This window comes from Prionailurus bengalensis, chromosome D1 (assembly GCF_016509475.1).
Source record: "Prionailurus bengalensis isolate Pbe53 chromosome D1, Fcat_Pben_1.1_paternal_pri, whole genome shotgun sequence".
NCBI classification, from domain to species: domain Eukaryota; kingdom Metazoa; phylum Chordata; class Mammalia; order Carnivora; family Felidae; genus Prionailurus; species Prionailurus bengalensis.
The window spans coordinates 65,272,814-65,285,105 of NC_057346.1; the positions used below are offsets into that span (position 1 = coordinate 65,272,814).

Here is a 12,292-nt window from a genome sequence, read left to right on the forward strand (position 1 = left end):
TGATATGCGGTTTGGGAGAGGTCAAGATGTAGAGTCAGGATTTGTGCACTTCCTACATGTAGATTAGATGTCAATGAAATGTGTACAAGTATGTCAGATACATGCAAAAAGAGATAAAAAGGAAGTAATATTAATGTCAAACTATAATTTTATAGCCAATAGTACTAAATAGAAGAACAACGAAAATGTAGAGAAATTAACACACCATCCTCAAAGATTGGCAGACAAAATAGACCATACAGACATAAAAATGAGAAGGTTACAATTTAACAGATGGTAATGAGAGAGTAAATATAAGAGAGAAACAACATTTTTTTACATTGCTAACTTTGTTTTCCTCCCAAAATATGTATATGATATTTACAAAGAGTCATCATATACCTGTCAGAATGAAAATATAAATAAATACAAAATAGTTGGCATTTGTACACATGACATACTCATACACCAAAACAGCAGAACAACAGCCAAATGTAGAAAAGAAAACTAAAGCCTTGGAAATTTCAAAACACCCTGAAAGTATCTCTTTAGCTAACAGGATGTTGGAAATGAAATTCAGGCCACTAAGATAGCATTTGCAAATGAACTTATCACATTTTCATTCATCGGTGTGTCCAGAACTATACTCCTGGTCTTCCCCTAACCTGCTCCGCACTCAGCATTCCTCATCTCAGGGGACGGCAGCTCAAAGCTTCTAGTTCCACGGGCTGAAAATCAAGGAGTCATTTGTCCTCCAAACCCATGTCAATGCCATAACCTATCTGTGGCTCTGTCTTCAAAACACAGCATATCCCTTGTGAGCATTTTCTCTTTCTTTGAGCTAATACCCTGTTCCAAGCTACTTTTGTCTCTCAATCGGATAATAGCCATGGCCTTTCAACTTCTCCTTCCTGCCTTGCCTCTGCTCAAAACCCTCCAACAGCACTCTGTCCCCTTTGGTTAGAAGCCAAACCCATGGATTAATGATCTCCTCCCCCATTATTCTGTGAGCCAGCTCCATTGCATCCCCTTGTTCCCTCTCACTCAGCCATTCTAGACTGCTTGCTGGTCCTTGATTCCAACAGCTATGTTCTCATCTCATAGCTATTGCCTTTGTTTTGCCCTGCACACGGACTCTGACTCACCAAAAGACTAACTCCCTTATGCCTCTTTGCTCCAGGGACAGCTTCTCCAGGACATCTTCCTAAGTCAGCATATGCAACAGTCAACTCCAGCCCCACCCTACTGTCCTGATTCATTTTTCTCCACAGCATTCCTCAGTACAGATACATCTACATCAGAAGGACACGGGAAGGTTAAGAACAAAAAGTTGGAGAAAGATCTTCCAAAATGCTAGCCAAGAGAAATTTAGATAACTATATCATTATCAGAGCGAGAAACATTACTAGGGATGAAGAGAGTCACACTTCGTAACGAGAAAAGGTTCAACCCCCCAAGAATATAGAACAATTCTAAATCTGTGATAAACAATAATATGGCTGCAAACATAACAAGCAAATATGGACAGATACACAAGGGAACCTAAAGCACTATCACTCATAGCAGGAGACTGCAGCATGCCTCTTTACGTAATTGATAGAAGAAACAAATAAAAATCCATAAGGACAAAGAAAATATTCACCATACAACTTACTCTAGCACACATAGAGAACTGGGTATCCAACACTGGGAAGAAAGCACATCGTCTTCAATCGCATGCAGGACGTGTTCAAATATCTGACAATAAACTGGGCCACAAAGAAATTATCCACAACTGTTAAAGCATTTACACCATACAGGATGTTGTGCGACCACAATGCTATTGCCTGGGCGTCTATAATTGAACATAACTGGGAAATAGCAACCTGTTTAAACTTGAGGATTACTTTTGTAAATAACATCTGAAACACAATGAATAGGCAAGAAAATTAGAAAGTATTCTGCAGAAAATAATAGTGAAGCACAGAAGGCATCTACTGCACAAAAGTAGGCATGAAAAATGATGAATCAAGTGTGCACTTCCAGGTGTTAGATAAAAACAACAAAACATAGGAAAGAGATAGCGAAGATCATTCATGAAGAAGCATCTCTTAGTGAAATGGAAAGTCAGCACACATAGAGAGAGGATCAAAAAAGCCAAGCCAAACACAGTTCAAAGTCCAGTAAATCATAAACCTGTGGTTGGATTAATAAAAGATAGAAAAGAAATATAACCATCATCAGGAACTTTAAAACTGGGCATCACCACTGAACGTGCAGACATTATGAAAAATATTGTGCCATATATTTGAAGGTTAGATCCTACGAATGCTCAGAGATATAGAACTTACCAAATTGCAACTAGAACAGAAAATTTACGTCCAAAAACTATTCAAGATATGAAATTGGTAATTAAAGCCTTACAGAACAGGAAACCCCATGCTTAATAAATTTGTTCATAAATGTTACCAAACATTGAAGGAAGAAATAAATTCAATCCTCCATAAATCTATCAGAAAATTAAAATGGGGTAAAGTTCCCAACTACTTTTGGAGGTAGCATAACTGTAATATCAAAACAGAACAAGGACAGTGCACAACTGGAAAATTTGCAGGCTAATCTTCATGAGTGTGGATACAGAAATCCTAAAAGGGAATCAGTGGAATGTATATTAGAAAAGTAATACATTGTGACCAAGTTTATTTAGTCCCAGAAATGCAAAGTTGGTTAAATATAGGAAAACCAATCAACTAATTCACCACATTAATGGATTAATGGAGAAAAATCTCCTAATCATTATGATTGATACAGAAAAGTTATTGAAAAACTGAATATTTTTCTCCACATCCTCTCCAACACTTACTATATCTTACCTTTTTGATACTAACCATTCTCACAGTTGTGAGATGATATCTCATTGTGCTTTTCATTTGCATTTCCCTAATGATGAGTGATGTTGAGCATCTTTTCATGTGTCTGTTGGCCATCTGTACATCTTCTTTGGAAAAATGTCTATGTCTTCTGCCCATTTTTAGTTGGATTCTTATTATTTTTTTGGTGTTGAGTGAGTTGTATACGTTCTTTAAATATTTTATATACTAACCGTTTATTGGATATGTCATTTGCAAATATCTTCTCACATTTAGTAGGTTGCCTTTTAGTTTTGTTGATTGTTGGCTGTGCAGACACTTTTTATTTTTATATAGTTCCAATAGTTTATTTTTGCTTTTGATTACCTTGCCTCAGGAGACAAATCTAGAAAAAATGTTGCTACAGCCAATGTCAGAGTAACTACTGCCTGTGTTCTCTTGTAAAATTTTTAAGGTTTCAGGGCTCGCATTTGGGTCTTTAATCCATTTTCAGTTTACTTTTTTGTATGGTGTAAAAAGTGGTCCAATTTGATTCTTTTTCATGTAGCTGACCAGTTTTCCCAACACCATTTGAAGAAACTGTCTTTTTCTTATTGCATACTTTTTGCCTCCTTTGTAAAAAATTGATTGACCATATAATCATGGGTTTATTTCTGGGTTCTCTACTCTTTTCAATGGATCTATGTATCTGTTTTCATGCCAATACCATACTCTTTTGTTTACTACAGCTTTGTGGTATATCTTGAAGTCTGGGATTGTGATGCCCCAGCTTTTTCCCTCTTTTTAAGATTGCTTCGTCTATTTGGGGTCTTTTGTGGTTTCTAATTTTAGGGATTAATTATTAAAATTAGTTCCTAATTTTAGGAATCCTAATTTTAGGATTATTTGTTCTAGTTCTGTGAAAAATGCTGCTGGTATTTTTGTAGGCATTGCATTAAATGTGTAGATTGCTTTGGGTAGTATAGACCTTTTAACAATATTTGTTCTTCCGATCCATGAGCATAGAACGTCTTTCCATTTCTTCGTGTCCTCTTCCATTTCTTTCATCGGTGTTTTATAGTTTTCAGAGTGCAGGCCTTTCGTCTCCTTGGTTAACTTTATTCCTAAGCATTTAATCATTTTTGGTGCAATTGTAAATGGGATTGTTTTCTTAGTTTCTCTTTCTGCTACTTCACTACTAGTGCATAGGAATGTAACAGATTTCTGTATTTTGGTTTTGTATCCTGCAACCTTACTGTATTTATTTATCAGTTCTAGTAGTAGATCTAAAAGACTATTGAAGAAATCATTCAAGGGGCTCCTGTGTGGCTCAGTCGGTTAAGCATTTGACTTTGGCTCAGGTCATGATCTCACAGTTTGTGAGTTTGAGCCCCACCTTGGGATCTGTACTGACAGCTCAGAGCCTGGAGCCTGCTTCAGATTCTGTATCTCCCTCTCTCTGCCCCTCCCCCTCCCCCCCCTCTTCTCTCTTCTCTCTCTCTCTGTCAAAAATAAATAAACATTTAAAAAATTCAAAAAAATCATTCAAGGAGCACCTGGGTGGCTCAGTTGGTTAAGTGTCAGACCTTTTTTTTTTTTAATGTTTATTTACTCTTGAGAGAGAGAGACAGACAGAGGTGCAAGAAGGGAAGGGCAGAGAGAGGGGGAGACACAGAATCTGAAGCAGGCTCCGAGCTGTCAGCATAGAGCCCAACATGGGGCTCGAACTCATGGACTGTGAGATCATGACCTGAGCTAAAGTCGGACACTCAACTGACTGAGCCACCCAGGTGGCCAAGTGTCAGACTCTTGATCTCAGCTCATGTTTGCTCTCAGTGTCATGAGTTCCTGGTTCCGTGCTGTCAGTGAAGCCGGAAAGGAAAGGAAAGGAAAGGAAAGGAAAGGAAAGGAAAGGAAAGAAGGAAGGAAGGAAGGAAGGAAGGAAGGAAGGAAGGAAGGAAGAAAGAAAGAGGGAGGGAGGGAGGGAGGGAGGAAGGAAGGAAGGAAGGAAGAGAAGGAAAAGAGAAAGAGGGAGGGGGGAAGAGAAGAGAGACAAATCATTCAAGGAACAGAGATGTGAATAGTATCTAGCTCATATAGTTGTTGTGAGTATTCAATGAGAGAAGAGTATCCGGCATTTGACACAATGCCTGACACACAAGACCTTCAGCTTGCGATCCTTTTGTTGTTGTCTTCTGTAACTACTATTACTGTTATTGTAGCTGATCCTCACAGTATCTCAAATGGTATTATTACTATCCTCATGCTTTTATGATGAAGAAGCTAATGTTCAGAAAGGAGAAGTAACTGGCAAAACATGGAAGATGGCAGAGCCAGTGTTTGAGACCAGGGTTGTTTTGTTTTGTTTTTTTAGCGTTTATTTATTTTTGAGACAGAGAGAGACAGAGCATGAATGGGGGAGGGTCAGAGAGAGGGAGACACAGAATCTGAAACAGGCTCCAGGCTCTGAGCTGTCAGCACAGAGCCCGACGCAGGGCTTGAACTCACTGACCCCGAGATCATGACCTGAGCCGAAGTCAGCTGCTTAACCGACTGAGCCCCCCAGGCGCCCCCCAGGGTTTTTTTTTTTTTTAACTCTTGCTGTGTGTTCCTGGTGTTTCCTCTTAAACCACACTATCCCTCCAATCATATTCACACATACGTAATTAGCAAAGATGAGAAATGTATACTTAATCTATGTTTGTGTTTTCTAGCTCATTAAACAATCTACTATATCCTTCAAACATGCTTTTGACAAGCATATAACAGCGGTATAGGTTCTTTTGTTTTATCTGCTTTTGTTGCCAGCCAAATCCATAGTAAGTAATATCTATTTCCACATGGTTTTGCCTTGGTATATCGCTGGAAATTTATACTTTCCCTCTTGCAATTTAAACTATCTATACATCAAACGTTTAGACACATTGCGGCGGATATGGAAATGTGCTGCTCAGATCCCTCTCCAATAATAGACTCACAGCCCAGGTGAATGCAGAGGTGATGATTGACTGATACTTGCCCCTTCATGGTCAAACTCAGCTTCCAAGCCAAACCACACTCTTCTGGGAAAGGCCCCTGGTCAACAACTGAACATGGGTCTTATTAATTCTGACCCACGCAGGACGCCTCTAATGGACAATCCAGAGCTCCCTGTTGGGTGTGCAGAAGACTTTTCCAGTTCTGGTTGGCAGTCAAAGGGCTTATCCAGCACAATCTTGTTTCAACCTTTTATCTTTCCCAGGTACTTTCCTTCCCTGGGGAGGCCCCATCTCAGTGTCTGCTTGTCAGAGAACCCAACCAGCGCAGATGGTACTTAAAGAGTCAGTGAAAGCAGACAGTAAAATAGGGTTTGGAGACTGGCTCTTTACCACCTGGCTGGACTATAAATCCCATCCCTTCTGTTATGTGGAGTGTAGACATCTCCCGGCACAACAGGAAATTCAGTGATAAAAACTTTCAGAAATGATAACTTGGAATTATATAACTATGGAGGGAAATGTACTGGCTGGTGCAATGATTGAGGCACTGAAATGTAGGAGGGGATGGGAGATAATACATCAAAAGACAACAGAATTTTACAGTTGTTATAAAATTTCTTTGACCCCCGCAGGTAGATTACAAAAAAGCTGAGTGTGGTGAACAAACCATTTAAAACTAAGTGGGAGAGCTTTAGGGAAGGCGGGCAGGTGGAACTCTTCAGAGGTCGTCAAGATGGCCTGATCAGTTTGAATGAAAAAGCACACATCAGATTTTATGCTATGAAGATGAACTTCTTTGAGTTGTTGTCTTGCACTTTATCTTACTAAGCTAAGGACATCTCTACATCCCCACCATGTGTCACTTTACAAACATTTCTGTTTAGCTTAGAAACTGGGCGCAAGTTCCTACTAGGAATAAAAAAAAAAATCCCACTCTGCTGCATAAAAGAAAATTTAGATAAAAGGCCATGAAGAAAGGACAGGGTTTTCAGAGGGAGAAAAAAATTAAGGACAGTTGGGACATGGGAGAAGTAAGGAAGGCCACCATAAGGAAAGGGATGTCTGCAGGAAGATTAAGAATTAGTTGAAAAGTGGAGTGAGAAACATATCAGATGGAGACAAAGGCATGTTTCGACAATTTCAGCTCAGAGTGGGATCGTGACCCCAAAAAATGGAAAGCAGACCTTGCACCAGGAATGTAGGTGAGTGAATGAGTGTGGAAAAGGCAGAGTGCAGCATGAATGAGTAGAAAGCATAGGCAGAAAGAACCTGGGTGGCTCAACTGGTTAAGCGGCTGACTCCTGATATCTGCTCAGGTCATGATCCCACAGTTTGTGAGATCGAATCCTGTGTCAGGCTCTGTGCTGACAGCTCAGGGCCTGCTTAGGATTCTCTCTGCATGCCGCCTGCTTGTGCTGTCTCTGTCTCTGTCTCTCGGTATCTCTATCTCTCTGTCTCTCTCTCAAAATAAATTAATAAACTTTAAAAAAAGAAAAAAGAAAGAAAGCATAGGCAGGCCCAGTTAAGCTGGGCTCCACACACCACATTAAAGGCTTTTTTATCCTGAATACATAGAAACCCATTGAAACGTTTTCAACAAGGAGAGACATCATAAGATTTACACTTCATTTTTTTAATGTTTATTTATTTTTGAGAGAGAGAGCTTGTGTGTGAGATAGTGGAGGAGACACAGAGAGAGAGGGAGACAGAGTATCTGAAGCTATGTCTGAGCTGTCAGCACAGAGCCTGATGTGGGACTCGAATTCACAAACCATGAGATCATGACCTGAGCCAAAGTCGCGTGCTTAACTGACTGAGCCACCCAGGCACCCCAAGATTTATATTTTAAAGTTCCACTTTTTTCCTATCCATGTTGATTGTGGTTGACACCAGGAAAGCATGATTTCAAGGGTCAGTCCTACCAGCTGCCATAAGATTGAAGCTGGTACTGCCGAAGCGACTGCCATTTGGAGTAGAGTTGCAACAAGGTCCTTTTGGACTGGCTATTTTTGTCAAAGTTAAAACCAAATAGAGAATTGGCATGACTCTGAGACATCATCATATTATTCAATCAAACCTTGACCTTGCCAGTTCAACTTCTGTTTTTCACCTGGGATGAAGACATAAGCGTGGTGTGGCTTTCATGATATCTCAGAGTCAGTGATCTTCCAATAAGCTGTGAACTCCTTCAGAGCAGAGACCATATAAACCCAGGGCAGTCCCATAAATGGTCACCTCTAACAAAAACTTATTGAATGAATGAATGAATGAATGAACAAAGGAAGCAACAAAAAGTAAAAAGTGAATATTTGGCTTAGGAATTAGGCTTTCAGAGACTTTTTTTTTTTTTCCTGAATGGCCTTATTTAGTCACTCCCCCTCAGGACTATGAGAAGGAAATTTCAGGACAAACTCTAATGAAAAAATTTCCAAGTTCATGTTTAGTGCTCTACTGAAAAGATTATAAACATTCAAATAGCATTCAAACTGCTTTCAACCATTTGATGGTTGAAATTTCTTTTTGTGAAAATCCAATCTGTTTTGCATCTCTACTTCTCATTTCTGACAGAGGCAATATTTACTAAAAATTTGCTTTTCCCACAGCTGAATGGCAATGGGAATAGTGTTTTCCCCTTTATTACCATCCCTCGAACAGAAACTAACGCAATAGGAGCTGATATAGAAGTGATATCGTTTCAATAAAGGGGTCCCTCTATTTATGACTAACAACATTAGAATAGCAAGTAACTGTCAAATGTTACAAGATGAGAAATTGTTCTGGGGAAGATCAAACAGTTAGTGATTTGACTCACAACCATAGAAAATATGCCAAATAGTTTATCATTTAGTTTCCCACAATAAAAGAAATGAATCATCCTATGTCTATAAACAAAGTGTCTGGGGCACTTTGGGCCAACCAAAGGAAATTTAACAAAAGTCTCTAAAAACAGTCTGTAAGTGAAAAAAGATACTCAAGTATCAAGTGAGACTTTAGGGAAGTTTCTCGTGTAGTTCTTTGCTCCCCACCATTGGGTGAATATCTAGAAATATACCAAGGGAAATCCTGTCTTGAACAATAATCTGTGTGAGTCCATGACGTGGAACCAGTTTGATCACCCCAAAATAAATGTATCTTTTCTTACTCATTCACAGAACAGGTTTTCACTTCAGGAATAAAAATCTCATCTAGTCAGTTTCGTGAAGCCCTACAGTGCTTAGTGCAACAGAGTGGGCCTTCAGGTCAGTCTGAAAAGTTACAATGACTTTGAAAAGTACTTCTGCTTTTAATAGCTAGTAAAACTTATAAGCACACAGGCTCTTTATTACATCAGACCCACTTTGAAGAATCTGTCAGAAATAAAATATTACTATGATTATATGGATGTATGGAATGAGATGTTTATTGAAGTTTTGTCTTAATGACAACAATCCAGTAATGATCTAGATGATCGTAACAGAGGAACAGATTAACTGTTGTATTATATATTATATTTAAAAATGAATGACAATAATACACTACCAATATAGGGATCCCTAATATATTATTGACCTTGGAAAAATAACAAATTAAGCATGTTAATACTGAGGTATATAGAATGGCCATTTATTATATTTAAACAGAGTTTAGTCGAGCAGTGGCCAAACAGCACATAGCTTCTCAACACAATCAGAATATGTGTGAATCCACCTTTCTTCGCCACAGTTTCATCAAAGCTCTTTTCATCTCACTGTTTCTCAAGCTGTAGATCAGTGGATTCAACAGAGGTGTAAGAAGTGAGTAAGACAATGACATCACCTTCTTGGTTTCTGGGGAGTAGCCAGATTTGGGTTGGATATAAGTCATATTGGCTGTGCCATAGAAGAGGGTCACAGACGTGAGATGGGAGGCACAGGTGGAAAAGGCCTTTTGCCTCCCGGTGGCCGATGGCATCTTCAGGATGGCAAAGAGAATCCGAATATAAGACAAGAGAATCAACACAAAGGGGACCATGACAATCAAAATGGTGCCAGTGAATGCATAGATTTCAAACAGAAAGGTGTCTGCGCATGCAAGTTCTAGCACAGGGGGAGTCTCACAGAAGAGATGATTGATTTCATTGGGGCCACAGAAAGGAAAACTGAAAACCCATGTGGTCTGCACGGTAGCCACCATGATCCCTGAGACCCATGAGAACATTACTAATTTCATGAAAACCTTTTTGTTCATAATCATTGGGTAGCTCAGAGGATGGCAGATTGCAGCAAATCGGTCATAAGCCATCGCCCCCAGGAGAAAACATTCAGTCCCACCAAAAAGAAGAAGAAAATACATCTGTGCAAAACATTCTGCAAAAGTAATTAACGTTTTTTCAGTGGAGAGGACCACCAGCATTTCAGGCATAATGACTGCACTGAAACTCACATCCACCACAGACAGGTTCTGCAGGAACAGGTACATGGGAACGTGGAGGCTCTGTTCCAGGGAGATGATGACTATAATGATGGCATTTCCCATCAGAGTCCCAAGGTAAACAACCAAGAAAACCCCAAAGAGCTGCTCTTGGAGTTCAGGAAAGTTAGAAAAGCCCAAGAGGATGAATTCAACCACAGAGCTTTGATTTTGCCTTTTCATTTCAGTGGTGGAGAGTATATTATTTTTGTGGACATATGTATATAAGTTATGAAGTCACGGTCCAAAAGCTGAGAGTTTTAGTCTGAAATTATTGGCAGAAGATGTAATCGTGAGTTCATTTTGACAGATCTTCAAGTTGGCAAATCTTGAGAATAGCCAATATATTAGAATAGTGAATCTTTCAAATACAAATGAAATGAGGAATTTTGTCTCAGAAATATTCCTTTCAGTTTATGAAAAGCAAGTGTTCTCTGGCAGCTTTTTTGTTAGGTTGAAAATAAATCCCATTCTTAAAACATGTAATCCATTGTCCATGATATTCATGTATGCATTTCTGTTCTTTCCAATTGTATATTTACATGTGATTTTTCCAATAAAGTGTTTGAAATAAATAACAAAAAAAGACACAAGTTTATAACTATTAATTCAAAATTAAAACAAATTTTGATGAATATTTATTACAAATGCCAAAATTCAAAATACATTTCTCTTGCCTTGTTAAAAATGAAATACATGAGGGGCACCTGGGTGGCTCAGTCAGTTGAGTGTCTGACCCTTGGTTTTGGCTCAGGTCATGATCTCACAGTTCATGGGATTGAGCCCTGGGTCAGCCTCCACGCTGACAACATGAAGCCTGCTTGGTAGTCTCTCTCTCCCTCTCTCTCTTCTCTCTGCCCTTCCTCTGCTCAAGCTCATTCTCTCTCTCTTTCTCTCTCTCTCTCTCTCTCTCAAGAATAAATAAACTTTAAAATTAAAAAATGAAATACATGAATAATATACCCAAACAAGCAGAGAAACACTCAAAAGGAATTGAATTTTAGATGCACTTATCTCAACTGAACATAAGTAAATTGTTTCAAGCATATTGATTTCTGGTTAGAATGGGACTAATTATATTGAAATACGTCTAAATGGGAAACTTTAGAGGTCACTTCTCCACCGTCCATCCTTGTGACCATAAAGTGGCTTTGGGGGCTATATAAAATTCCATTTTTAGTTATTCTGATCCTGTGATTTAACCTCTCTTTCTCTCTCTCTTTCTCTCTCTCTCCCCCTCCCTCTCCCTCCTTCTCTCCCTCTCCCCCCACGACACACACACTATTAGCAAGCTCATTTAACCATTAACAATTTAATAAACACTGATTGCATATCTATCATGTGGGAGCCTGTGTACCCTCAAAGATACATTTGTGACATAAATTCAACAGAGAGGTCTTTCCTGGTTACACAACACAAAATAGCAGCCCCTATCCCCTACTCCAGCACCCTGTGACTCCCATCTCCCTGGTTTATATTTTGCCATAACACTCATCCCCAGCTGAAATAACACATAGTATTTGGGCTTTTGCTTATTATCTAACTCCCCCTTCTGGCATGTAAGCTCCAGAAAGACAGAAACTTTGTTTTGTTCTATTCTTTCCTATGTTCTCAGTGCCCGGAACAGATAATGAATGATATAATAAATGCAACACCAACATTTGTTGAATATATCAAAGAATAAATATTAAAATTTAGAAACCTGGACTCTGCCTTCAAGGAATATAGTGTCTGAAGGAAAAATAAGTCAAGGGAATAGAGAGACCCTGCAGACCGTATAGGGGTCCTAACTCTGCTACTACCTCCAAGATGAGTCTTTGACTCTTCCTGTACTCAGGTTCACTCATGTGGTTTGCAGCAGGAAGGTAGCCCTGGACCTGACATGAGTGTTTCTCTGATTTGTTCACAGAAAACTGCATGCTTCTCCTCCATTCAGATGAGGACAGAGCTGAAGGGAAGGTAGAAAAGTGGGTGGGCACCTAGAAGGCATATATGCTGCCTGAGTCCTTTGGGCCCACCAGTCCCAGGCCCAGCTGACCATCTTCCTCCCAGGAAGCACCTCACTTCTCCCCCTTGTCC

The 12,292-nt window shown here is 39.4% G+C and overlaps 1 protein-coding gene across 1 annotated transcript; it reads right to left on the bottom strand.

Moving 5' to 3' along the window:
- Positions 1-9,451: 9,451 nt before the first annotated feature.
- LOC122482673 (olfactory receptor 10A3) lies at positions 9,452-10,396 on the bottom strand. Its single transcript, XM_043578988.1, has one exon. The coding sequence runs from the start codon at positions 10,394-10,396 to the stop codon at positions 9,452-9,454; it is 945 nt and encodes a 314-aa protein (XP_043434923.1).
- Positions 10,397-12,292: the final 1,896 nt, after the last annotated feature.

Excerpts from the sequence above, each read along its gene's own strand:
- LOC122482673 (XM_043578988.1), bottom strand. The coding sequence starts at position 10,396 with ATGAAAAGGCAAAATCAAAGCTCTGTGGTTGAATTCATCCTCTTGGGC.